The sequence below is a fragment of the Stegostoma tigrinum genome, chromosome 18, assembly GCF_030684315.1.
Source record: "Stegostoma tigrinum isolate sSteTig4 chromosome 18, sSteTig4.hap1, whole genome shotgun sequence".
In the NCBI taxonomy this organism is placed as follows: Eukaryota; Metazoa; Chordata; class Chondrichthyes; order Orectolobiformes; family Stegostomatidae; genus Stegostoma; species Stegostoma tigrinum.
The window spans coordinates 45,152,861-45,180,356 of NC_081371.1; the positions used below are offsets into that span (position 1 = coordinate 45,152,861).

At 39.5% G+C, this 27,496-nt stretch overlaps 1 protein-coding gene across 5 annotated transcripts in view; it reads right to left on the bottom strand.

Moving 5' to 3' along the window:
- cnot2 (CCR4-NOT transcription complex, subunit 2) overlaps window positions 1–27,496 on the bottom strand; it is a 144,969-nt gene that overhangs the window by 33,760 nt on the left and 83,713 nt on the right. For all 5 annotated transcript variants that reach the window (XM_048548576.2, XM_048548574.2, XM_048548573.2 and 2 more), the window contains 2 exons: window positions 18,179–18,258; window positions 17,107–17,232 (listed from right to left, as the gene is read on the bottom strand). In XM_048548576.2, coding sequence (XP_048404533.1) covers window positions 17,107–17,232; window positions 18,179–18,258 — 206 coding nt within the window. The remainder of the gene's footprint in view (window positions 1–17,106; window positions 17,233–18,178; window positions 18,259–27,496) is intronic.

Genomic DNA, 27,496 nt, shown 5'->3' on the forward strand with positions numbered 1-27,496 from the left:
TTAAATTGAAAAGAAAATCTTCAAGATTTGCTCTTCAAGATCCGAATCTTGAATTTCTGACTTATTTTCTGGAGGCATCCAGCAAAGCCTCACTACTTTCCGTTCCCAATTAAAACCAAAACACCGCGGATTCTGGAAACCTGAAATTTAAACAAATTGCTGAAAATAATCAGCAGAAATGCAAGTATCTGTGGGCAGAGAAGCTGCCTTAACTTTGCCAGCCAAATATTGTCATTTCTCAGAACAAAACTTGAAATGGTAACTTTGCCCCAGTTCAAGCAACGAAATACACACTTGATTCTGTCTTCACAAAACAGGACACAAATCAGATACCAGAGATGTTGGAGAATGTAAGATTTAGTGAGGGGGAAGAATTGAGGGTTTTCAATATTAGTAGAGAAATGGTGCAGGGAAAAAATGATAGGATTAAAGGCAGATAAATCCCCAGGGCCTGATAACCTACAGCCCAGAGCACTTAAGGAAGCAGCTCTAGAAATGGTGGATGCATTAGTGGTCATTTTCCAGGATTTTCTAGACTCTGGAACAGTCCCTGCAGATTAGAGGGTAGCTAATGTCACTGTAATATTCAAAAAGGGAGGGAAAGAGAAAACAGGGAATAATAGACCAGTAAGCCTAACATCAGTAAACAGGAAAATTCTTGAAGCTATTATCAACGACTTGAGAGCAGAACATTTCGAAAGCAGTGACAGGATCAGACAGAGTCTGCATGGATTTATGAAGGGGAAACCATGCTTGACAAATCCGTTTGAATTCTATAACGTTGTAACAGGTAGAATTGATAAGGAGAAGCCATTTGATGTGGTATATTTGTCAAAGACTTTCTGAAAGTCCAAAGTCCAGCATAAGAGATTATTGTGCGAGATTAAAGTGCATGGATTTGGGGAAAGTGTATTGAGATGGACAGAAAACTGGTTGAAAAAGAAACAAATAGTAGGAATTAATAGGTCTTTTTCAAATTGGCAGGTAGTAACTAGTGGGGTGCCAAAGGGATGGTGTTCAGACTGTAGCTAATCATGATATATATCAATGAGACAACACAGTGTGGGGCTGGAGGAACACAACAGGCCAGGCAGCATCATAAGAGTAGGAAAGTTGATGTTTTGGATCAGGACCTTTCTTCAGAAAATGATTTGGATAAGGTAACAAAATGTAACAACACAAAGTTTAAGCTGGGCCAGATGGTGAACAGTGATGAGGATGCAGAGATAGTCCAGCATGATCTGGACAGGTTGGGCGAGTGGGCAAATCAATGGCAAATGCAGTATAATTTGGATAAATGTGAGGTATTCACTTTGGAAACAAAACAAGACGACAGATTACTACCTGAATGGCTGTGAATTGGAGGAGGAGAGTGTGCAGCAGAACCCGGGTGTCCTTGTGCATCAGTTGCTGAAGGTAAGTATGCAGGTGCAGCAGGTGGCAAGTCGTATGTTGACCTTCACTACAACAAGTTGAGTACAGAAGCAGAGATGTGTTGTTGCAGTTATACAGGGCCTTGGTGAGGCCACGACCAGAATACTGTCTGCAGTTTTGGTCTCCATTTCTGAGGAAGGATGCTCTTGGTCACGAGGGAGTGCAGCAAAGGTTTACCAGGCTGATTCTAGGGATGGCAGGACTGATGTATGAGTACAGACTAGGTCAGGATTGTTTTCACTGATGTTCAGATGAATGAGGGGATGAACGAGGCGGCTAGACGTAGCACTTGGGGTGAACGGGATCAAAGTTTATGGGAGAAAACAGGATTAGGCTATTGAGTTGAACATCAGTCATGGTCATGATAAAAGGGGGAGCAGGCTCGAAGGGCCGAATGGCCTCCTGCTACTCCTATCTTCTATATTTCTATGTTTCTGTTACATTCCTCTGTGATGAGATATCAGAGTGCCATTACAGGTCACTTTTGTGCAAATTCTAATACTCATACAATGCCTTTTAAAAAAAATCTGAAAGTTAGTTCTCTGGTCTGCAGAAGGTGTTGAACATTGGAAGATCAAAGAACAGTAAGTACAATGCTTTAACTACATGACACTATATTAAAAATCATCAAAGTAAGCAGTATCACTGAATTTAAGAATTTGCAGAGGGGAAAAAAAAAGAAAGGATAAGATGAAATTGATAAATGAGCTAAAATGAGTCATAAAAGGGGCATATGTTGGACTATTGGCACATTCTGCTCCTTAATATGCCGTTTGAAATTTAATCAATGTATGGAGATTTGCCCAACACCAAGGCTCATTTAAAATTACTGCAAAGGACAGAGTTTATTCTTCTTGTCAGTTGCCCCAAACCTTCATTTTTGTAAAAATCCTGCAGAATTCTTTTAAATTACATCATGTAAAAACTAAGTCAATCCCTCCGTTTCAAATGAATTCAAAAGCAAAGTTTGCATACTTTTCCGTACAACTTCCCTCATCACTGAAATGATTCCCTCTGTCCCTGTACCAGCACCAGCTTTCCATTAATTATAAATCCTCTTTCCTATATCACATTTTCAGACAAAGGTTTATATTGCTAATCTGTCTATCCCTATACCACATTTCTAACTCTTTCAAGATCCTGTGTTTTGACTTAGTGCCTAAGTCTTCTTGTTCTCCCAGCACAAGGATCTCTCGTCTATCTTTCCCCATCTTGTTGGTTCCAATGTGCTACAGTCTGTATTCTGGCTGTCCTTCTGACAGTTTTCCATCCTTACCTTTTTAGGAAGCAAGCTTTTTTTTTTAAAAAGATCAATTCATGTTTTTCTTTGCTCTCTATTTCACCCAGGATCCCCTTCTATGAGCAGATCAACAATGTTTTAAGTTGAAATCTCTGGACAAATTATGATTAAAGTCTGTGTTTAACTAAAAATAGTATCTTAGTAGCTGCTGTGGTGCGGTGATATCCTCAGTGATGTAGTAATTTGAAGGCTGGAATCAAATGAGAGTTAACCAGTTGAGGATAGCAGGGGCAACTCTGTGTACTATCACTGTGGTCTCCAGCATATCAATTGCGAATGACTGGTTAATTGCAGAGTTTCAGTCAGTCGATCTCACAGCATGCCCATGTTTCTTCATCAAACACATCAATTGTCACGTTACTGCATCACATTGCTTCTGGACACCATGCAGCCAGAAACAAATGCATATTCTTAACAGGCTTTGCCAGCATGTTGCATTGTATTTTGGTTTGGTCCAGGTGAACTATTACTGCAGGGTGAAGTAGATTTTTTGGTGACAATGCAAACAAAAGAATAAAAGATGAACCAGGAACTGATGAGTGAAGCCAATATATACAGAAATAGAAGCATGGGAAACTATGCAGTCCATCATATCCCTACGGACACGCTGCAAGAGCAGCTCAGTTAGTCTTGCTCCTCATTCTCTGTAGACCTGGTGTTTTTTCCCCTTCAGTTACATAAGTAATAGGTGTATGCAGGACAACAAAAAATGATGGGGAATGTGGTGCACCCACATCCAATATCACAGCAACATGAGTTGACCAGGGCCCGGAAACAAAAAACAGCCACAGAAGTGACCTCAAATGCACTTCCAAGTAGCCAACAAAACTTGAGGGATGTCTAGGTTAGGTGCCATGGGTGTCTAGCCATGGGAAATGAAGGGTGACAGTGATAGGGTAAGGGGATAAGTCTGGATGGGATGCTCTTCATAGTGTGGATTTGTTGGAGTGAATGGCCTGTTTTCACATCGTAGGGATTCTATTCTATTCAAGTTCCAGAGGCACAGATCCAGAGGCCTACCAGTAGCACAATGCTACTTCATCTTGGAGTTTGTGACATCAATGAGTAAAAAACCGGGACCACTTAAAAGAAAACCAAAAATGTTTAACTTCCACACAGAATGGGAAACCGTATTTCTGTTCACAATGGGGAGAGGATAGCCTGGTATTCTTTCTAGATTATTAATCCAGAGCCCAGGCAATGTTCTGGACACCCGGCTTCCAGAGTCTAACGACGACCATGAAAGTGCTGCTGATTGTCAGGAAATATCCATCTGGTTCACTAAGGCCCTTTAGGGAAAGAAATCCGTTGCCCTTACTGGGACTGGACATGTGACTCCAGACCACAACAATGCATTGTCAGCATTTTGGCTCAATCTGAAGCTCATTTTGAAAGCTCAACTGTAATTCTTTTACTAGACAAGCAGCAAAATGTAATCACTGAAACATCATTTCACATTTGCTATTATAAGAAATCAATCACTGATGGTGAACTGATTGAAGAATGAAATTAAAGAGGGACGGTTTCGGCTGACTCTTTATTCAAAGACTTTAGAATGAAGAAGAAATAATAACAGCAATCAAGATCATGTTACTCGGTCCTTCCACAATAGCAACATGAGTAGAACCGTTGTCTGACGTCATCGTTCAGGAAGTACAGTAGGGCCTGAAGGACTATGAATGCTTCTCACTGCAATTTGATGAATCCATTGACATGACTGAAATAACCCACTTAATTGTTTCTGTACACATGGTTCTTAAGGCCATAATAAGTAAAGAGGACGTTTGGATCCTTTTCTCCCTCAAATCAAAAAACTGGGATTCATCACAACTGAATGTACACCAGCCATACTTGGCACAAATGTGGACTTTGTTGCATTGTGCAAAAAATTAGCCTGATTCTCCTCCTTGTATCAATAACCAATGTATAATCAACCAGCAAATAAAGCAATGGACATTTCTCATGAAATAAAAGCTGGTTGATAAGACTGTAAACTCAATTTGGGTGAAAGCCCTTCAGCACCATTTGTGTGAATCCTTACTTGATGAATTTCATGCTGACTATAGTGAACTAATCCTCCCAGCTGATGAGAGGCAATCAAGTTGAGAGAAAGTCTTACAAAGATTTTAGATCGGATGCCTGAAATTGTCACTTTTCTTAAAGCAGGGAACAAAGTGTGAAGTGAGCTATCAGAGGTGTGATTTCTTGACTTCACATTCCTAACAGACGTAATGGTAAAACTGAATGAGCTGAACTGTGAACTCGAAGGACAGGACAGAGACTCAGGATATCTGTATCGGTCCTGTGAATGCATTCAAATTGAAACTGCCTGTAGACCTCTCAGTTAAAATGATAAAATGCCATGTGTCCCAAATCTGGACAAAATACTAGTTTAAAAAAAATCAAAGACAAAGTAAAATGGTTTTACCCCTGAAATGTCTATGCCACCGAAGGAAGTTAGCGAAAGGTATTCAACAGGCAATTTCAGGAATTAGATGAAATGAAACAATTCATCATTCTTTTCTCAAATCCATTCCCTCAAGCAGTCATTAGTGGGTTCACCACAAAATTCCATCACATGTTTGATTTCCAAAGTAATGGAACTGATGTGGAGATAATTCCTGTGCAAATGATACTGAGCTGAAACTAAGATTAAGGGACCATGATTTTTGGGGACTCATAAACAGAGAAAAATACCCACTTCTATCTTCTGCCCTTTTAGATCAAAAGCTTACTGTGACTCAACATACCTCTGTGAGACAATGTTCTACCAAGTGAAGATAACCAAGTTCAAGTATTACACCCACCTCAAGGTATCCATCTGATGGCCTGTGTACAACTAGTGGGGCAAACTACAAACCAGACCTCAAGACAGTGGCAGATATTATAATTATTAGATGTCACATTGAGATTCAGTGAGAACAGGACAAAATGAATAATTATATACATTTGGTTCTTCTGTTATGTATTTCTTTGATGCAAATTTAGGTTGGCCACTCTGAGTATAACATATAGGAGAATAATTAGAAAGTTTACAGGTGACACCAAAATTGTGGTGGTGTAGTGGACAGTAAAGAAGGTTTTTACTGTCCACTACACCACCACAATTTTGGTGTCACCTGTAAACTTTCTAATTATTCTCCTATATGTTATACTCAAAGAGTGGCCAACCTAAATTTGCATCAAAGAAATACATACGGATGGCTGACATTTTATTAAGATAGGTTCGTTAGATAAACTGAAATGTAGAGGAAATATAATTCTCAAAACCCTGATGCATTGCTAGAAAAACAATAATGACTCTCCCGGTGAAACCAGCTTTATCAAATGATTCCATCCAATAGTCTTTCCTTTGAATGAAATTAGCGAATGTGTGCAAAATTCCTCTCACACAAGTACTGTAATTATGCTGTAAACTAGGTGCGTCATTATTGAGTACCAAGCCCTCAAACATTACCACCACTATATTTTGCTTCACATTTGAAATTGAAGTGCACAAGTATACCGATTATACAAGAATGAATTTCAACTGATAGCCGAATAAAAAATATACACATTCTCTCTCACTTATTTTTAAATCCTTACAGCACCCATGACTGATTTGTGATATGTCATAATATAAGCAAAAGTGATAATTCAAAAACAGCATCTCAGATGAGTGACGATTTACATAGTTTACATTCATAATGGATCATTTTAAACAAAAAACAAATCAGGGTGTTCAAAGTAACACTTTGCAAGCAGCATTTTATTTTTTAGGTTTGTTCATATAATCTTTGGCTGAGAAAACAATTTGATAGTCAAATAATTTCAGCAAATTTATGTGAATGTTAAAAACAGATGAATAAATGTGGCATTTACGTAGTAAATTATGATGTCAAATATTAGAAAAATTTTAGCTTTTAATTAAGATTTTAATATATACAGTAAAAATCTGATTAGTTAATGAGAAATAAAGCACAAAACAAGCTTTTCATGGTTTATTGAACAACTTAATGTCCAAGAACTAATAATTTAAACAGCTTTACTAAACATAGTCTGTGTATAGTTTTGATACTTTTATTTTTGAAAAACGTTTGTATAAAAATTTTAAATCATAAGAACTCAGCAAGGAAAACAGACAAAAGATATCTTATAGAAAGGCAAACAAGCTTTGTTCCTACACAGTAATATATCGTTCTTTTGCTCACTAAAATGCATGCACACAGGACCGTATGACTATGAATAACAACACATCATTATTTGATAAATTACATAAAATCAACAACTTTCCAACCTGATTTAGCCAATTTCAGTTAAAGTGGCAATTAAGCAACATTACTGGCTAACTTAATGAATTTAGGGGAAGATTTAGGAGAAGCCATATCCAGCATGGCATTCAAAATCACTATGCAGTAATGCTTATTAGCAACAAAGCATGTAAATAGGCGAGAGTAAGAATCTTTCATCTCACGTTCATAACATATTCATGAAGTATAATGTCATAGAGTTTGAAAAAACATGTTAATTATTTGTACGATCAGATGTCCCCAAAAATAAATCAATTGCTTCATGATCACAATGTTCATTTTTAATATCTATGCCACAGAGATGATCTAACCTGTGTTCAATATTAGCTATGTTGCAAATGAAGCAATGTGTAGTAATTCAGAAGGCTACAGCTCTTTGGGACAAGTCAAGTGCCTTTCAAAGCTCACTTTACATATAAAAAAATACACAATGTCATACAGTTTCTTGCAAGAAATTTTGGGTGCAAACTATAGAACTTTACGTCTCATATGTTGAAATGAAGGTCCAAATAACATTGTCTGAATACTGACAACAATATCTGCCAATGACAAACGAGGGATCTTCTGCTTTCTCAAAGAGTTAAGTTTGTGCCAGTCATTTTAATTACTACTAGCCTAATATCTACTATAATAAATATAATGAAAAATACATCTGAAATTTAATACAGAAAATCTGAAGCCAGGATGTTATGGTACAAGTGTCAGTTTTCATCATTATTACTCCTTTACAACCCACAGCATCTCTACAGTCTACACGTATTCAGTTAAATATAGGAACTACACTTTGCCATCACCAATTCTCGAAAGGGCATTGCAACTGAAATCCCCCAACATTCAATCAAATGGAAACCATTGGCTTGATGAGAACTTACACACAGACTTGTCTAAAAATCCTTGGAAAACGCTGGTGATGAGGTGTGAAAGGGTTTAATGGCATGCTAAATTAATAATTACAACCGAATAAATAGCTTCTTAGTGGCTGAACAATTTTTTAAGATATTTTTTATTCCCACTTTTTTCATAAAACAACTTCCAAGTAGCTAATAATATTTTAGCTTCTAACTTAGATATGTGCATCCTATTTAATTTATGAAAGTTATAGAACACAGAACATAGAAAAGTACAGCACAGTACAGGCCCTTCGGCCCACGATGTTGTGCAGTGGAATAATCCTAACTCAAAAATAAAATAACCTAACCTACATTCCCCTCAATTCACTGCTGTCCATGTGCATGTCCAGCGGTCGCTTAAATGTCACTAATGACTCCGCTTCCAAAGCTACCACCAGCAACCTATTCCATGCGCTCACAACTCTCTGGGTGAAGAACCTCCCTCTGACGTCTCCTCTATGCCTTCCTCCTAACACCTTAAAACTACGACCCCTTGTGGCAGTCAATCCTGCCCTGGGGAAAGGTCTCTGGCTATCGACTCTATTCATGCCTCTCATTACCCTGTACACCTCGATCAGGTCACCTCTCTTCCTCCTTCTCTCCAGAGAGAAAGGTCCGAGCTCAGTCAACCTCTCCTCGTAAGACAAGCCCTCCAGTCCAGGCAGCATCCTGGTAAAACTCCTTTGCACCCTCTCCAAAGTCTCCACATCTTTCCTATAATAGGGCGACCAGAACTGGACACAATATTCCAAGTAATCTATGAAACTTGAAACTTAAAACTTAGATGTGTAAGAACTCAATAGTTTCTACTTTTTGGTTTACTGCCAGTGAGAATACCAACCCAACTGGCTCCTTACCCTAGTTAATGCCTTCACTGTCACTGGACACCTAACATGTGGAAAGTGGAGGTTTTGGCCACAGGAATCATTTCATAGGAAGCTTCTTTGAAAACAGTGGCGAATGTAGTTGCTTCACTGCAGAAGGAACAATCCAGCACATATCTTATTGTGTCTTAAATTCTGTGCAAAGTAATATTCCTACCTAGTACTTAAGCTCAATTGGACAACATTCATCCCTTTTGTCAACAGAGGATGTGACAGAAACTGGCTATGGTAGGTAGGAGTGAACATAGAACATGGAAAAGTGCAGCACAGTACAGGCCCTTCGGCCCACGATGTTGTGCCGTGGAATAATCCTAATCCAAAAATAAAATAACCTAACCTACATTCCCCACAATTCACTGCTGTCCATGTGCATGTCCAGCAGTAGCTTAAATGTCCTTAAAGGACATTAGAGAACCAGATGGGTTTCACAACAACTGGCATTAATTTCATGGTCATCATTAGGTTCTAATTTCCAGAATCTTAATGAATTCAGATTCCATCATCTGTCGTGGCGGGATTCAACCCTGGTCCCTAAAACATTACCTGGGTCTCTGGATTAACAGTCCAGTGATAATACCATCAGGGATTGACTCCCCATGATAACATGGTCAGAAGACCTAATTTGAGATATTATTTTATATGCCAAAGACCTGGGTCAAGGGGGTGTTTAAAAATATAGCCTTCAAGGGTAGAGAGGCTGCAGCTGTAAGCATAATCTGGTCAATCACAGAAAAACATACAGACAGATTTGTTTGTGAAGTGACTATTCAAACTCCTCTATATACACTAAGCAATTGGTGCTGTGAGTACACGCTTTTGTTTAATGTTTGACGGAAAACAACACTAAGTGGAAGTTGTTTCAGAGATAGTAGGAACTGCAGATGCTGGAGAATCTGAGATACCAAGGTGTAGAGCTGGATGAACACAGCAGCAGGTACTTTTATTTTTATCTCATTACACGTGTTTAGCAATACATTTGCTATTTTTATCAAAGCTTACTGCTGAAGGGATTACTGTCATCCAAAAATTGTACAGAGAGCTGTCAGACCCCACTCCATGACCAGAAACTTGAAGTGTCAGGGGTCTTATTGGAGGAATGGAGGTTCAGTGAGAGAGTTGCTCGGCCAGGAAAGGCGTGGGTAATCGCATGCCAATCAGGCAGTGGTATGTTCAGCAGTGCCCCTCCCCTGGAATCAAGATCCCTGGGTGTGGATGTACCACCCAGCAAAGGATGTCAGATAAAGATGCCGGCAGATCCTATAATCAGCAGAGCCTGCTAAAATGCAGGATTGCAAAGGACCAAGGGAGAAGGAGATTCTTGGAAGGTGGTTTGCTGAATGGTGTTGGGGCGGAAATTGTTATCAGAAACAAGGACAGTAGCTGTCTCAGTCCCCTGATTTCCTAATGCTGAGTCCCTGAGCCAGATGCTGGTTGCTTTTGATTGAGAAACCTCCTTACCCCAAACCTGAGATAAGCCGTTTACACTGGTTCAGCTGACAGGCGTGTGACAGTCACATTTGCATTTGAGTTTATACCAACTCTCAGGACAGAAGAAACATGCAACTTTGGTCGAGTCTGGCATGGAATGAGGACTGCAGTTGGAAAGGTAGGAAGCAAGTTTTGAGGTTCGGAAAATAAGAAGAACTACAGATAAATTCCTTGCTCCTGTTTTCCTTATTCTTCTTGGTAGTGAATTCACAAGTGTGAAATATTCAGGATCACAAGTCATCAGCAAGATATTACAGTATTCCTATTGAGGAAGCTCATCATCTACTTTTCTTTGCTAGCATCTGAAATGTCATTAAAATGTGGTTCTTAATTATTTAGGTTTGCATCTCAAATTCATCCTTTCACAGGACACAAAAGGTTCTGTCCCCTAATTGCTGTGATAGTTGGCTACCATAGCATGGCTTACCTAAATGACTGACTACCTAATTGAACTGGAGCTAGAACATATGCATTGACAGATCACTTGCAATATCAAGCAATTATCTGGCAAAGTGGAAAGGCCAGTGATGTTCTCACTAAATTCTAAACCTAAAGAGAGGCAAAAATATTGCTGCAATGGCATATTTAGTTACTTCTGATGCTCATCACTGTGAAAACTTCAGGAAAATGTTTGAGATCACTTGCATCAATGTTTAGGAATATACAGCACATGGACAGCCTTAGATAGAACAAACATATCTGCAATTATAAACTTCAGGGTTTTTAGAATTGTAATGCTATGAGTTACATCGTGGAAAGATATGAAACTGATTTTCAAGAATGAATGCACTTGGAGTTAACTGGATGCCTTCACAACTTAAGGTTGGCGATTAGGATAGGTTTCCCCTAACATCTCAGTAGATTTGCATCATAGTTACTATTGCAATTTTTAAAAATGCAGCAACCAATTTCACCCAAGATCTCACATTAAACAGTGCTACACGAAAAATTATTCTGTTTCAGAAAATTTGTTTGGGACAACTATTAATTGGTTGACCAGGAAAACACCCCTATTTGAACTGTGCCAACAGCTCTTTTGAGAACTATGTGAGGGGCCAGATGAGGAAGGTTTACTACATCTGAAAGGCAGCCTGTTCTCAATCATGCAATAAAATTTCCAAATTGATTCAGTGGTTAGGTTTTTGTACTGGAACTTGAATCCATAATCAGGTCAGATATTAATCTGTAAATTCATTTTACTTATTCTGTATAGAAGCCTGATTGGCGCATATGGTTACCTTGAGAGCTTTACAAATATGCTTTACTGACTCTACAGATGAAAGTCTGAACTTTTGGATAATGTTATTTCTCATATCAGCAACCTTTGGTGATCCAACTGATCAAGGAGATAAATATGTGAAGTTAATAGCTGATGGGGCTTTTGGAAAAGCCCTGAGCTCAAAAGGAATTCTAAAATAACATTCTGCAATTATACCAATTGTCTACCATGAAAAGCAAGGCCAATTTCCTGCAGTACTCTCCATGTGACAACATACTGCAGATGTTGAATACCGGTCAGTCTCTTGGACATAGTGCTAAAAGATCATGGACACAGTGGCTATTTTGAACACTTCCTTCTCAAAAAATTTATACTGTTCTTCAAGTCCATGAATAGATTTAAATCCAGCTATTGTTTACCCCAATTATGGAATAAGAATAAAATCCACACCTTGTCAAGATTGGAAGTACTAGATTATTCACCTCTCCTATTAATTTGCCATGTCTTAGGTGGTGATTGACAGAACATGGCCAGTAACACAAGTCCTTTCAACTGATGTTACACACATTTCAAATGGGAATCACATTCAAAAATGGCTGCCCTTATCAAAGAATCAGCTTTTGCTATTTGCCTGGAGAATGGTATAACTCTGCCCCCTTAATGGGCCATCTGTTTTTCTTTATATGGATCGGAAGAAATTTGTCATGGAACTGTATTAGTAATAAAATAAAACAAAATTACTATCAAGTACAGATTGGGGAAGATCATGCATCACCACCTCAAATGTCTCAATTCACTGATGTGTCATTCATTCGAAAAACACTGTGCTCGCAATGTTACAATTTTACTCCCAGAATTCTTAACACTTCAAATACTTAAAAATAAAACCGGTTACATACACTCATATGTTCCCCCTAATTTTTCTGGTTGGTGCACGGTCCATTTGTTGAGCCATGCACTTCATTCCAGACTGCTGCATGATTGTGTGCCCACACAGCTAGAGAGGAGATTATTTTATACATTCATGATTGCACTCTTTAAACTGGGAGTCTTGCTAATTAGCATCTCTACCGAAAAACAAAAGCTTTGAAGAAAGATAAAAAATTTAATCCGTAATTGAGTTACTTGAACAGCTTTGTTTAACTAGTAAATGCCAACCATACTACGAAGATATGATGACTGGAAGAGTTTCGGAACCTAATAATGTAGACAGATAAAAAGCAACAATATCTGGGGTCTTTCAGAAATAATAGTACTTCAAGGCAGTGAAAAGTTCAGATAGATTCCACATGTGGGGTTGGATCTTACAGACCATCATGGTAGACTCTTGGTTTAAAAACTCTGATGGAAGTACATTCACGATCACAACAGCTGCATCAAAACAATTTAATCCGAGAAGGAAGTCCCACATTACAGAGTTGCTGGGTGATCTGATGGTCAGCAACTGCATATATTAGCTAAGAGCAGGTTTAAGAGGGGAGGGTGAGGGTAAAAAGCATCGGGTTGGGCAAATGGGCAGTATTCCTCTGATGGGCCCAATGAGATCTGCAAAGGAAGTTGCCACCCTTACCCAACACCAGTTCACTTAGCCAAAGCTTGCAGGCTTCCCACACAACAACAGTCTTTCCCTCCCTGCACATATAACACTAGTTGGGATGGAATGGGATGACATAGTGGTAAAGTCAATGGATGAGTAACCAAAGGCCCAGGCTACTATTGTGAGAAAATGGGTTTAAATCCCAACATGGCAGATTTGGGGGATGTTTAAATCTGGGCAACAAAATACGGAATTGAAAGCTGGTCTCGGTCATGATGGTTATGTAATCATCATTTATTGTAAAAATGTGTCTGTTTCACTACTGTCCTTGAAGGAAGGGAATCTGCTGCCCTTACCTGGGCTGGCATGCATGTGGCTTCAGACCAAAAGCAATGTTATGGCCCAGCTAGCTACTGAGTTCAAGGGCAATTAGGAATGGGCAAGAAATACAAGGCCTTGCCAGCAACATCTATATCCCATGAAATAATAAAGAAAATCATTTTTAACAAGATATTAAGGCGCCAATAATTGGTTACTTAAGGGGATTAATAGGCATAAGGACGAGCACACCGTCGAACACCTCCACTGAAGCCATGCAAAATTTGGGACATGGATGGCCACCTGTTGGATTTTATACGCTCCACCTGTTTTCAAACCCATGGATGGAGTGCATTAAATCCATACCCACCCTATGGGCTCACCAACTTCTCAACTTTTAAAAATGATTATTTACTGTTGGGCAATGGGTCACACTGACAAAGCTAACAAACAATATCTACTCCTATTGCTTCATGTAGGTGATGAACAATCTTCTTGAAACAATGCCTTCCAAATTATTAAAGAACACTGCAACATTCTGAAGTAAAATGTTTCAGGATTTTTGAACAGTCATGGCAAAATACATTCAAGTCGAAGTGGTACACAAGTTGGAAGGAAACTTGGGGGGTGGTCCGTTCCCATGCATTCATTGCCCTTGTCCTTTAACAGGGGGCAACAGACTCTGGGGAGGCAGGAGATGAGTTCTAACTCATCTCCAATATCACCAAAATATGTTCACCATCTACGATGCACAAGAGCATGAAAGAGTATCTCAAATTGCCTTCATGAACTCACCTCAAACAACTCAAGGTGGTCAACGTATCCAATGCAAAACAGGGTGCCTGGTCAGCACTCCAACAATCACAATAAATATTCACTATCTTCATGTACAGTTCTGAGCACCTTGCCAAGGCTCCTTCAACAACATGTTTCAAACTTGTGATCACCATCACCAAGGGCAAGGACAGCAGACAAGAATACCTCCACCTGCAAGATCTCCTCGAAGGCACAGACCTTATAACTTGGAACTATATTTCTATGCCTTCACTGTAACTGAATCAAAATCCTAGAACTCACCAATAAGGCTGTGGGTGAACATGCCCAAGAACATATTGCAATTCAAGAAAGTATTACACTACCACTTTCTCAAAGACAATTAGGATAATAAATTTTGGCCTTGCCAGCAATGCTCTCATCCTCCAAATAAAAAATATGGGTGCGATCGCATGTTTGGGTTATTCTGCCAAAGAATTCACAGTGAGTTGCTCAAAATTATTACACAGTCCACTCATGGTGAACCAATGATGGTGTAATTGGTTATTTAGACCAATGTAAAAAAGTGACAATAAAGGAAATTACTTTGGCTATTTCTTTGAGTGTTTATGAACTGCACCTACCCAGTCTGGTGGAGAGTATTTCATCATATTCCTCATTTGTGTCTTTGACATGGTGGACAGCTTAGGGAGTCATGTGATGAAACTGCAGAATAGCTAGCTGGTAACATGGTGTAGTAGCCATTTAGTTAACTCATCCAGTTGATTGTGTGGACAACGGTGACACCTAGGATGTTGATGGCAAAGGACTTGATGAAAATACTGTTGAATGCCATGTAGAGTTGTCAGATACACTGAGTGCATCATTGCCTGGCATTTACATGGCATGCGTATTATTTGTCATTTAAAATAAATATAGAATAAAATAAAATTAAAAAAACATGGATGTTATAGAGGCATTATAGTAATCAGGCATGGTGTCATCTTTTTTAGGAAATTCAAATGGGGTTGGGCACTGAAAACATCAGCAAACAGCATTATCTCTGACTTTAAAATGCAATGAAGATTTAAAATGAAGATTGTTGAATTAATGACAGTGACGCAAGAAACATGTGTCTAGCGGTTCATTTGATGGGCTTCCAGCAACACAGTTTGTGTTTCAGGTATGCCTCCGACCACTGAAGTTTCCCCACTTATCCCTTCTGCCTTCAGTTTTATTGAAGCCACTTACTCCAACACATGACCGAACATTCCTTTGATGATAAGGTCAGTAATGCCTACCACACCTCAGGAATTCAGTTTCTGCATCAGGTTTGGGCTGGATTGAATGAAGTTTGCAGTCAAGTGGCCCTGAGCACTGGTAAACAGGTTAGTCGTGAGTAAGTGTCTCCTGAATTCAATTTTGCAACATCCTCTATTACTATGCCAATAATTTGGAGTAAGTTCAGGGGTGGTAAATAATCAGTTGTCCTGGCTTTTGTGGGCATGGCATATCTAAGCATGTCTTATCAGGTAACTCTAAGTACTGGAGCTGTACTGGAATAGCTTGTTTATGAGTGTGTTAATTCTGACTCAAAAGGTCTTCAGCAATATAACTGAGACGTTATGTTGTCAAGCTCTGTAGGTATTAACGTGCATGATGCAGTCGATTGCTTTTTGATATTAGCTGGAACAAACCAAAATGACTGAAGATTCCTTGATGTGAGTGTGAAGATCACAGGAGGTGGCAGAGAAGGATCATCCACTTTCCACTTGTACTGAAAATATTTGTAAATGATTCAGTCTTGTCTTTTGTAATCATGTGCTCATCACCACTTTCCATTTGATGCTTAATATTTCACTACTCATGGCTATATGCATTAAAGTTTTGGTGTGTCACCTGTATAATCACTTAGATCTGGCTATATTATGCTGCTTTAGCTCTGGCACAGATGCAATCCTGTGCTATAGGTTCACTAAGATGGCAACTCATTTCTGATGCATCTCTTCTTCCATTAATTTTATAAAATTATATTCAGAAGACAGGTCATCAAAAATAAATGCAATGTTAAATAATAATCCTTAGACAACCAAATACATTTTTCTCTCCAACAGGCACAGACCAGCATCACTAAGTCACCAGATTTCAAGTTCTTTACTTTGGTTTTGCAAACTGAAGAATAGCAAAGCCTATGCATTTTTTCTACAGCTGTGAAATAAAATGAATAATCCTGAATTGTTAGGTGGTGTCCAAAACTAGCTGGTCTAAAATGTCATTGGTAGTAGCTGGAAAGTATTTTCACTGTAAAAGTTCTTGGTCAGGAAAGACTAATGTTTCTTCCATTACTTCTTTACGACACAAGCAGAGGTACAATTCCATTGAAACTGGAAGCCTTTGAGTACTTTGCTGAGCAATTTTCCATGTGGAGGTTGCTTAATGATTGAAGAATCAAAGCAGAACCCCTTTCTGGCTCGCACTGCATCAATGGTCATAAAAATTAAAGATTAGACAATGATCAGTTGTGAACGTCTCAATTCAGGCTTTCTCCTCCTTAGCGCAATGCCACTGGGTTCACTTTTATTATATCCTTTACTACCTGGTCAAAATCAACCAAGTTAGCATAAATCATGGATTAAAACTAGAATTCTCTTGGTGCATTGACATGGATCAGCAGTACATCACAGGAATCAAGAGGTGTACTGATATGTTTCTATCTGAATATCCCTCAGGAACAAGAATCCTTCCAAAATTGTCTTTTATTGGTTTAAATTACAGGAGGTAATTGGACATCACTCCTTCTGGTCTATATAAACTTGGCCAAACTCATCACTGATCAGGGGCTGAATCTGGGTCCTTTTCATCCCCCACATAAATCATTGGACCACTGCAGTGCATTTACTAATAGTTTAGAGATTAGGATTAAATGGAATACAATGCGCAAGACTCCCTTTTTAAAGCAGTAAAAACTCAAGAGCATTTTAAAAACGTTCTTACCATAAGGAGTTCTTCCTGCCAACGGATTTATTAGTGGAGTGGGATTACCGCTTCCTTCCCTTCTGGTTCGATCTGCTAGTACTGGAAATTCTGAGAGATCTAACCCTGTAACATTTTCACTTCCATCTAAAACACAAAACAAATTCAACTGTACTGAGTTCAAAGAAGTGAAAGTAGTAACATTTTCACCGGTTAACTACAAGATCTTATAAAGTTTTGTTTTAAGTGTACCTATTCATATTTATCTTAATGCAACACGCTTTAAATACGAATAGTATTGGTGCATCATTCATAGCCTAAAGTGCACTGAAACAAAACTAGATTTGATTAACTAACCACAGCCACAATACTCGTCAGTCTACTGGTGAAGATGTATATGGCAGTAACTGATTAGCTACTGGCTTCAGTTTTCACATGGAAATTAACCAATCATTTCTGACCACTTTCAAAAATCCAACAAATTTACATGCAACTGGAATTTAACTCATTCCTTCATTATAAAGAAGAGCCTCTAATTATAGAAGATAATTTATTTGTTATGCACCATCATCAAACATGGGTAAAGATCCACATTAAGACAAGTTGCAAAGAAACACTAGTTTCTGTTGGTTTAACCACAGGCATGTTCCCTGCTCAGTTTTTGACCAATTTTAGAGGGCAGGTATTTAAATAGGCATTAGACCACTAGTAAGCATATGCAAGAGGCCTAACAATCATTTAAGAGTGGACTAGTATGCCATCACACGTACTTAAGAAATCCTTAACACTAAGAGCTATAACCACATCAAAATTATATCTTCTTGCCCCTATTTCACTAGTATAAATCATGAATCCAAAAAAAATATGAATAATTAAGCAACAGCACGATCAGGATGAAATTACATAATTAATGGTCATTCGCAGCATTCCAGAATTACATGTCCTATTAATAACCATCACAAATTACTGTTTGCATTTCAATTCATGGAATTTAAGTGTAATCCAGTTAAACCTATGCCTGCATAGGAGTCTAAACTAATGCCTGCTGAAAGGCAAAATTTTGGCAGTTAAACTAAAAAGATAAAAACCGTACCTGTGCCATTGAAAATGTTACTTGAAAGTGAATTATTAATCCCAAAAGCCTGATTCCTGTTCATCCCAAAACCAGACATACTGAAAAACAAAAGTCAAATATTAAATTAAAAATACTTTACTTTCAATACCATTTCGTTAGTGAAATATAGTTGTTGTGGTTGAAACAGAAATAAATTTTTAGTATACAATTTCTGAAGATAAGAAAATATCATGAAATGATGTTTAAAAACTGAAAGCTTGGTGAACATCTTCATATTCCTTTTTATGAGCAGACATACAAATTTATATATTTTCATTAATTAAATCAGGGCTAAGTTCCCAAAAGCCACAAAAAGAGAGTCCATAAGGTGCATTAACGTGACACTGAAAATAAATCATTACATCTTAACCCTGTGTTTTTGTACTCATCACCTTTCACTGGTTCAAGTTAATGGAAATGGATCCTAACTCTGACAATATAATAAATTACACTATTTGTCTTGGTATCTATGAAATTAAGGCCATTTATTAAGACAACTGGACTATATACATGATAACAAAGTGTGGAGCTGGATGAACACAGCAGGCCAAGCAGCGTCTCAGGAGCACAAAAGCTGACGTTTCGGGCCTAGACCCTTCATCAGAGAGGGGGATGGGGAGAGGGAACTGGAATAGGGAGAGAGGGGGAGGCGGACCGAAGATGGAGAGAAAACAAGATAGGTAGAGAGGAGAGTATAGGTGAGGAGGTAGGGAGGGGATAGGTCAGTCCAGGGAAGATGGACAGGTCAAGGAGGCGGGTTGAGGTGGTAGGTAGGAAATGGAGGAGCTTTATTCCAGTTCCCTCTCCCCATCCCCCTCTCTGAAGAAGGGTCTAGGCCCGAAACGTCAGCTTTTGTGCTCCTGAGACGCTGCTTGGCCTGCTGTGTTCATCCAGCTCCACACTTTGTTGTCTTGTATTCTCCAGCATCTGCAGTTCCCATTATCACTGGACTATATACATCTAGTGTCTTAATCTGCCTCTTTTATTTTAAGTAAAATGGAGTAAATGGAGCCGAGAATGTAGCCTCCTACAAGATTTGTTCATGTGACCTGATTATCATGAGCCAGGGCCCAGGTCAAGTTCTATTTAACTTAAGGAGCAGGTTTTAACACACAGACACAATAGAATGACAGTTGTTCTTGCTGTGCACAGGGAGTCAGTCAGACAAACAGAGATTTGAGCCGAAGATTAAATGCAGGTGCAGCTACGGAAAGCAGAAGAAAAAGAAAGCTTTTGTATTTTAATTACCAGAGTGCTGGTGAGATGGAGTTCATGTTTGAAAAGATGAGACTTGTGGATATTTAAAGACCAAGAGTCACCACAGTCTGCCTTGATATTTGAAGTTCAGGTAATTACACTTGGAGCACTGAATGAAGTTAATTTTGTTAAAACAGCACCTGCAAATGATAACTGAAAGATATATCACGGTAGAGCAGGAAGAAAAAAAATCCTGTCAAAGACTAGAGGAGCTTGCAAGACTCCATCTCAACTGCGAACAAGTACGGTGTAATGCATAAATATGGCATTTGGATTTTGGTTGTGTCAAGTAGTTAATGACAGGTAGTTTTTCTATAATTTGTTTTAGCTGCCTACTAATTAATGTTTAGGTGATGTTGATTTTGTTTGTTGCAGTAAAAGTGTTGAAATACAATGCCTGGCTCTGCAGTTCCTTGTATTAGTCTGTGAGAAATCAATCACATTATTAAGTTTTCAGTCTCTATGGCGATCACATCAAGTTGTACAGTAAAGAAATTCAGAGATTCAGCAAAAATCTAATTTTAGCATTCTTTTTTAAAAATCACATGCCAATCAAGATTTGAGTTAAGTTGATTGCGAGAAACCTGACCCTCTCAGGGACCAAAAGTCATCTCTGGTTAGGCGTATCTACAAATAGAAGCACATTTGCAAACTTCATCATTGTAAAGCAAAACAAATAAGGCCCATGGTTCACAGGAGCTTACAGTGCACAAACTGACTGTCATATTTCTTGCAATACAATAGTGGCTACATTTCAAATGTGATTAATTGGCTGAAAAGTGTTTTGGAACAGATGGTTTATTTGATACTGTTTCTTTGGAAATATTTAATTAATTATCTGTTTTTATTCAGAGACAAAAGGAAACAAGAAATAACAATTAGCAAATTGCAATGTAATGGTATGGAGCACAATATACAGCCAGCCAGTTCTCCAAGTTTAGAGAATGAAATTCAATTCCGCCTCCAATTAACACCTATGCTGTCATATCTCACTACTTCATATTCAATATCTCATTTTGAAATGTCATGCTTCTGAGAAAACAGTGATATCATGAAGAAGTTCTCTCTCATGAGAAATTAATGTAATTGGATCCTAATTCTGGTAATGTAACAAACTACACCACTTGTCTTGTTTTCTAGGAAATTAAGGTCATTTATTAAGACCATTGGATTTTATACATCTGAGATAACAAAGACGTAGAGGTGAATGAACACAGAAGGCCAAGCAGCATCAGAGGAGCAGGAAAGCTGACATTTCGGGCCTAGACCCTTCTTCAGAAATGGGGGAGGGGCAGGGGATTCCCAAATTATTTCAGAACCCCCTTCCCCTCCCCCATTTCTGAAGAAGGGTCTCAGCCCCAACCGTCAGCTTTCCTGCTCCTCTGATGCTGCTTGGCCTGCTTGTGTTCATCCAGCTCTACATCTTTGTTATCTCAGATTCTCCAGCATCTTCAGTTCCTACTATCTCTGACTTTATACATCTGTTGTTTTAAACAGTCTCCTTCATTTTCGGTAAAATGGAGTAAATTGGGCAGGAGATGTGGCCTTCTACAAGATTTGTCCATGTGATCTGATTGTTTCTGAACCACCATATGTTCCAAAGCATTTTATAGCCAATTAATCACTTTCGAAGTACAGCCACAGTTGTATTGCAGGAAATATGGTAAACAAACCATGCACTGAAAACTCCCATAGACAGTAGTGTCTGAACTACCAGAAAAATTTGTTTTGTGATGTTGACACAGGAATAAATATTGGCCAGGACACCAGGGATAACTCCCGCACTCTTCAAAATGTGTCACGGGTCTTTTACTTTGTGAAGGTAGTTGGGCTTAGACTAACATTTCATCCAAACAATAAACTACGTCTGACTGCATAGCGCTCTCCGAATCTCAGAACTGTTACGGTGCAGGAGACAACCATTTGGCTCATCTTGCCTGTACCAGTTCAATACCTAGTACCAATTTTCTACCCTTTCCCCCATAGCCATGCATGCCATTTCTTTCCAAACCATCATCCAATATCTTTGCGAATGCCTCAAATGAACCTGCCTCCACGATACTTCCAGGCAGTGCATCCCATATTCCCAACCACTCTCTGATTTCTTTTTCCCCCCCTCATATCACCCTTGCTTCATCTGCACATCGCTTTAAATCTATGCCCCATGTTATTTTCTTAATAAAGAGGGAGCAACCTCTCACTATCTACTCTGTCCAGCCCACTCGTGACTTGGAAAACATCTGTCAAATTTCCTTTCAGCCAACTTCTCTCTAAGGAGAACACTGCCAAATTCTTCAATCTACCCTCATAACTATAGTTTCTCATTCTTGTAAATCACTTCAGTATTCTCCAATCTTTCAATCACATCTTTCCTACAATGTGGTGCCTACCACTGTACATAATAGTCGCTCAGCGTTATACTGGAACAGTCAACTTTTCTTTTAACCTTGTCCTGCAGTGGGCCTTAAAGGCTCTGATTCAGATGCAATGGAACTGTTTTTAATGACATGAAGTATTTATTAAGAAAATTAATTTCTTGACACTCTTCATGCCCGATTTTGTTGGTGGTTGATCTTTGTCAATCTGAACAGTCACCAAAGATAGCAATCTTGTTATTTTTCTTTACAGGTATACCCATTATGTCAAATATAATTCTGCGGTGCACTGAAGGGCTCTTTTGGAAAATGACTTGTAGCATTAATTTACTTCCTGCCAATTGTAAAAAAAATTACCTTTGTCCTTTTATTGTTTTCTTCATTTTGCTTTATTTTTAAAACATTCAATGTGCAAACTAAGTAAAGTTTTTCAAATATTAAATCAATTGTTTTTAACTTCAGACAAAACTTGTGCTCAAAACACCAGTGATGCTTAATACTTGCAGAGCTTGTTTTCTCTTTTAAAACTGCTGAATAATTTCATCCCGATACATCCGGGTCCAATACAGAAATATGACAGTAAGCAATTATGCTAAATTGTTAAACCAATATTTACCACTTGCTGCCATTTTTATTTCCCATTTCCCATAATTACATGGAATGATGTATTCATCTAATCAGCCGGGAAGAGGGAATCATACTTAATTAAATTATTTTGAGTCAACGTATGGGACGCAGGTGTCATGACAAGGCTAGCATTTATTGTCCATCCGTCCACCCCCAATTTACCTGGAGCTGGAGGTGGTGATGGAGGAGGCTTGGAATGGAACTTGCAGCTAGTGGTGCTCCAATGCATCTGCTGCCCCTGTGGATTTGGATAGTGCTGGCGAAGCAGCCATGGTGAGATACTGCAATGCGAACTGCTGATGATGCCAGACTGCTGTACTGTGCATCAGTGGCAGAGGGAGCGAATTGGAAGATACAATGGATGCCAAACAAGTGAGCCTCTTTGGTCAGGATGGTGCTTACCTTCGAGTGCTGTTGGAACTTGACCCATTCAGGCAAGCAGGCAGTGCTGTATTACACTCTTGACTTATGCTTTGTAGATACTGGCCAGACTCCGGAGAGGGAGCTGAACAACTCAATGCAGAATTCTTAGCCTGTTTTTTTATATGGCTGGGTCCAATTCAGTTTCTGGTCAATGGTAACCCTCAAGATGTCCACAGCAGTGGATTCTGTGACAGTAATGCGAATGAAGGTCAAGTGCCAATGGCTAGATTCCCTCTTGAAGTTGGTCACTGCCTGGAACTTGGGTGACATGAGTGCTACTTGCATTGCCTAATTCGAGCTGCACATGGGTATGGTCTGCTTTATTGACCAAGAAATTGCGAATGATGCTGAGCATTGCATTATCATCAGTAAATGCCACTATTTCAACCTTATGATGGAGGAACAAAGCCGCTGAAGTAGACTGGGCTGACGTACGATTCCCCTTACGGTGTTTTCCATTGACTCCAGCTTTCATAACATTCCTAAACGTCACACAGGGTCAAATGTGGTCTTGGCGTAAAAGGCAGTTGCTGTCATCTCATTTCAAGATATTGTCACAGATTGTGATTATCTATCAGGGCTTCCCAACAGTGGATTGCAAATCCAATGAGTTTGGATTTGCCCATTATTAGGACGATGAAACCCAAGGCAGCCCCTTTAAAGTAGAACGCAGACATCACAGGGAAAACATAAGCTTGTCATATGGGAGAGGGAGCAACGTAAGCCAAGCAAGAGTCTTGGCAAGTTAGGATCAAGGGACTGCTAGACAATATAAAAGCAGTTTGTGCAAGAGTACCCTGCAGCCTCTCCATTTTTCAACACATTGTCCATTTTGGATAGTGCTGAGGAAAACAGACTGTCAGGAGAATGCTGCAAGAACCAATCCTATGGCATCAAGAACAGATCAGTTGCACAGGGTAAGGAGAAAAAAAAAGTGCGAGAGCAAGAGCGATATGGCATAATATTGTAAGGGAACATACAGACTTCTGTGGCTGCAGATGTGAAATCAGAATGATATGCCTTTCTGATGTCAGGGTTAAGGATATCAGAGAATAGCTGCGGAACATTTCGAAGAGGGAGGGAGAATAGCCAGAGTGACAGGTTCACAGTCATGCAGAAGAGAAGAGGCCCTTTAGCCCATCACATCTGCGCTGACCCATCGACACTAATCCCACTTTACAGCACTTGGCCCATAGACTCGAAGGTTATGACATTTCAAGTGTTCATCCACGTGCTTTTCAAAGTTTCTGAGGTGTTCAGCCTCCACTGCCCTCCCAGGCAGTGCATTTCAGATTCCCATTGCTCTCTGGGTGAAAATTATTTTCCTCATATCCTCTCTAACCCTCCTGTTTTTTACCTTAATATATTGAACAAAACGTAACATCTCCAAGCTTGCAGAAGTTCAAGTTGGGTGGAAGGGAGAACTGTGATGAGGATGCAGAGATTGTTCAGCATGATCTGGGCCGGGTGAGTAAATGGGAAAACAATGGCAAATGCAGTATAATTTGGATAAATGTGAGGTTATTCACTTCAAAAGCAAAAACAAGATGGCAGATTACTACCCGAATGGCTGTAAATTGGGCGAGGGGAGTGTGCAGTGGGACCTGAGCATCCTTGCGCACCAGCCTCTGAAGGTAAGCATGCAGGTGCAGCAGGCAGTAAAGGAGACAAATGGTATGTTGGCCGTCATTGTGGGTGGTTTCGAGTACAGGAGCAGGGATGTGTTGTTGCAGTTGTACAGTCGCTAGTGAGACCACACCTACAATAGTCTGTCCAGACTTAAAAAATTCTAACAGGACTGGATAGGGTAGATGCAGGGAAGATGTTTCCACTGGTGGGTGTGTCCAGAATCAGGGGTCACAGTTTGAGGATTTGGGGTAGAGCATTTAGGAAGGAGAGAAGGAAACATTTCTTCACCCAAAGAGTGGTGAGCCTATGGAATTCATTAGCACAGGAACTAGTTGATGCCAAAACATTGAATGTATTCAAGAGGCAACTAGATAGAGCAATTGGGGTGAACGGAATCAAAGTTTATGGAGAGAAAGCAGGATTAGGCTATTAAGTTAGACGATCAGCCATGATCATGAAGAATGGCAGAGCAAGTTCGAAAGGCCAAATGGCCTTCTCCTGCTCCTATCTTTCACGCTTCTATATATCTATGTTATTGACCCTTCAACAAAGGACAACTGCTTTCTACCCATCCTGTCCACGTCCACAAATTATAATATACCTCAATTAGGACCCCCTTCAACCTTCTTTACTCTAAAGAAAACTGCCCAAGCTTATTCAGCCTCTCTTCATAGATAAAATGCTCTGTTCGAGGCAAAATTCTGGTGAATCTCCTCTTGCCGTGCAATCACATCCTCTCTATACCGAGACGATCAGAACTGAATACCATATTTCAGCTGTGACCTAACCAAAGTTTTGTACAACTTCCAACATAGCTTCTCATAATCTATGCTATGACTAACAAAGGTATGCATTCTGTCTGCCTTTTTATCCACCCTATTAGCATGTCCTATCAGGGATCCATAGACAAGCACACCAAGATACCTCTATTCCTCTGCGGTCACTGGCTGCTGGTCATTCATGGAGATCTCCCTCATCTTGTTATTTCAAACTGCATCATTTGACACTTTTCAGGGTTAAATTCCACTTGCCACTGATCTGGCCATCTGACATACCTTCCTGTACCCAAGACATCCTTCCTCATTATTAACCACTGGCCAATCTTCGTGTCATTCACAAACTTACTTTACACTCTTTATCAGGCTCCCAGTGAGAATTTGTGAAAGACAACATCAACTACATTACCCACATCTATAAACGTGATCACCTTCTCAAAGATTTCAATCAAGTTTGTTAGACACAACCTCCTTCTGGCAAAGCCATGCTGACTGTCCCCATTCAAACCTTTCCTCTTCAAGAAGAGATTAATTCTGTCCTTTAGAATTTTCTCTTATAGCTTCCCTACCGCAGATGAGACACTCACTGATCTGTAATTCCCTGGTTTATCCCACTGTTCTTCTTAAAGTGACTAAGATTAGCTGTCTCCCAATCCTCCAGCAACTCTCCTGTGGTCAGACAGGAATTAAAAATTTGGGTCAGAACCCCTGTAATTTCTTCTCTTACCTCCCACAGCAGCCTGAAATACTACTTATCCAGACCTGTGGATTTGACCGGTTTTAAAACTGTCAAAAGCACTAACACCTTCTCACTCCTTGCTCAAGAACCTCACAGCCCACACCTTCCTTCTCCCAAACGAAGACAGAAGTGAAGTACTCATTTAACAGCTACCAATGTCCTCCAGTACCACACACAGATTGGTCCCTAATAGTCTTTCTCTGTTGATCCCTTTAATATACTTACAGAATCAAGGGATTCTCCCTAACTTACCTGCCAGTGTTTATTTTACCCTCCTAATTGCTTTCTCAAGCTACCCCCTCCCTGCATTTTCTCTACTGCACTCAGGCCTCCAACATTTCCTCCTGTTGTACCAACTAAAAGCCTCACTTTTCCTATTTATCCAGTCCTGAATATTCCTAGATATCCAGGATTCACTGGGCTCATTTCATCCCAAAGGGAACATGATGGGGCTGGGCTTTCACTATTTCATTTTTGAACAACCCCTGAAGTTCTTCTGTAGGTTTTCCCCACAGCAGGTGTTTCCAGTATACTTTGGCTAGACCCTCCCTTATAAAATCTGCCTTCCCATAACCCAAAACTCATTTTTGCAGACCACCTCTTCCCTTTTCCAGAACAAAATTAAATCACATTGTGTTTGGGTCACTATGATAAAATGCAGAGGTTGTAATCCATGTTGGCATTACCCACATAGGTAAAGAGAGGTATGGGGTCCTACAAATAGAATATAAGCAGCTAGAGATAAATTTAAAAGCAGGATCTCAAAGATAGAAATTGTTGTATTGTCTCAGTGCCATACGCTAGTAAGATCAGGAATTTGAGAATAGACTTGTTGAATGCATTGCTGAAGCGATGGTTGTGGGAGGGAGGGATTTAGATTCTTGAGGCATTGGCACTGATTCTAAGGAAGATGGGATCTCTGCAAACTGAGTGCATGCACTCCAGGAGGCCCAAAATCAATGCAGGAATGTTCACTGCTACTGTAGGGGATGGTTTAAATCAGATGGCATGGAGCTTTTTTTGGGGTGAGGGGTGCGGGTTCGAATCTGAACAGGGGAGGCAAAAGTCAGGGAAACAGAGATAGAAACCAAAGATAGAAAAGTCGTGTTTGCAGCACATACGATCGTTGTACAAAGAAAAGTATATGAAAATGTCAAAAAGACAAGCATTATACATGGATACACAGCATTCAACAATAAGGTAAAAAAGAAATTAACAGCATAAACACTAGTTATTGGGTACAATATGATTGTGATTATAAGGGAATGACTGCAAGGTGACCAAGCCTGGGAACTGAATATTCAATCTTCAGGAAGGACTGGAACAAGAAAAGAGAGAGAAGATAGCATGACATTGTAAGAGAAAGATGACATCAATGCAATAGTGAGAAAGGATACTGGCAACAGAAATCTGGACACCGAATCAATCTGGGTGAAACAACAAAGGACTGAAAACATTAGGGGCATTTGTC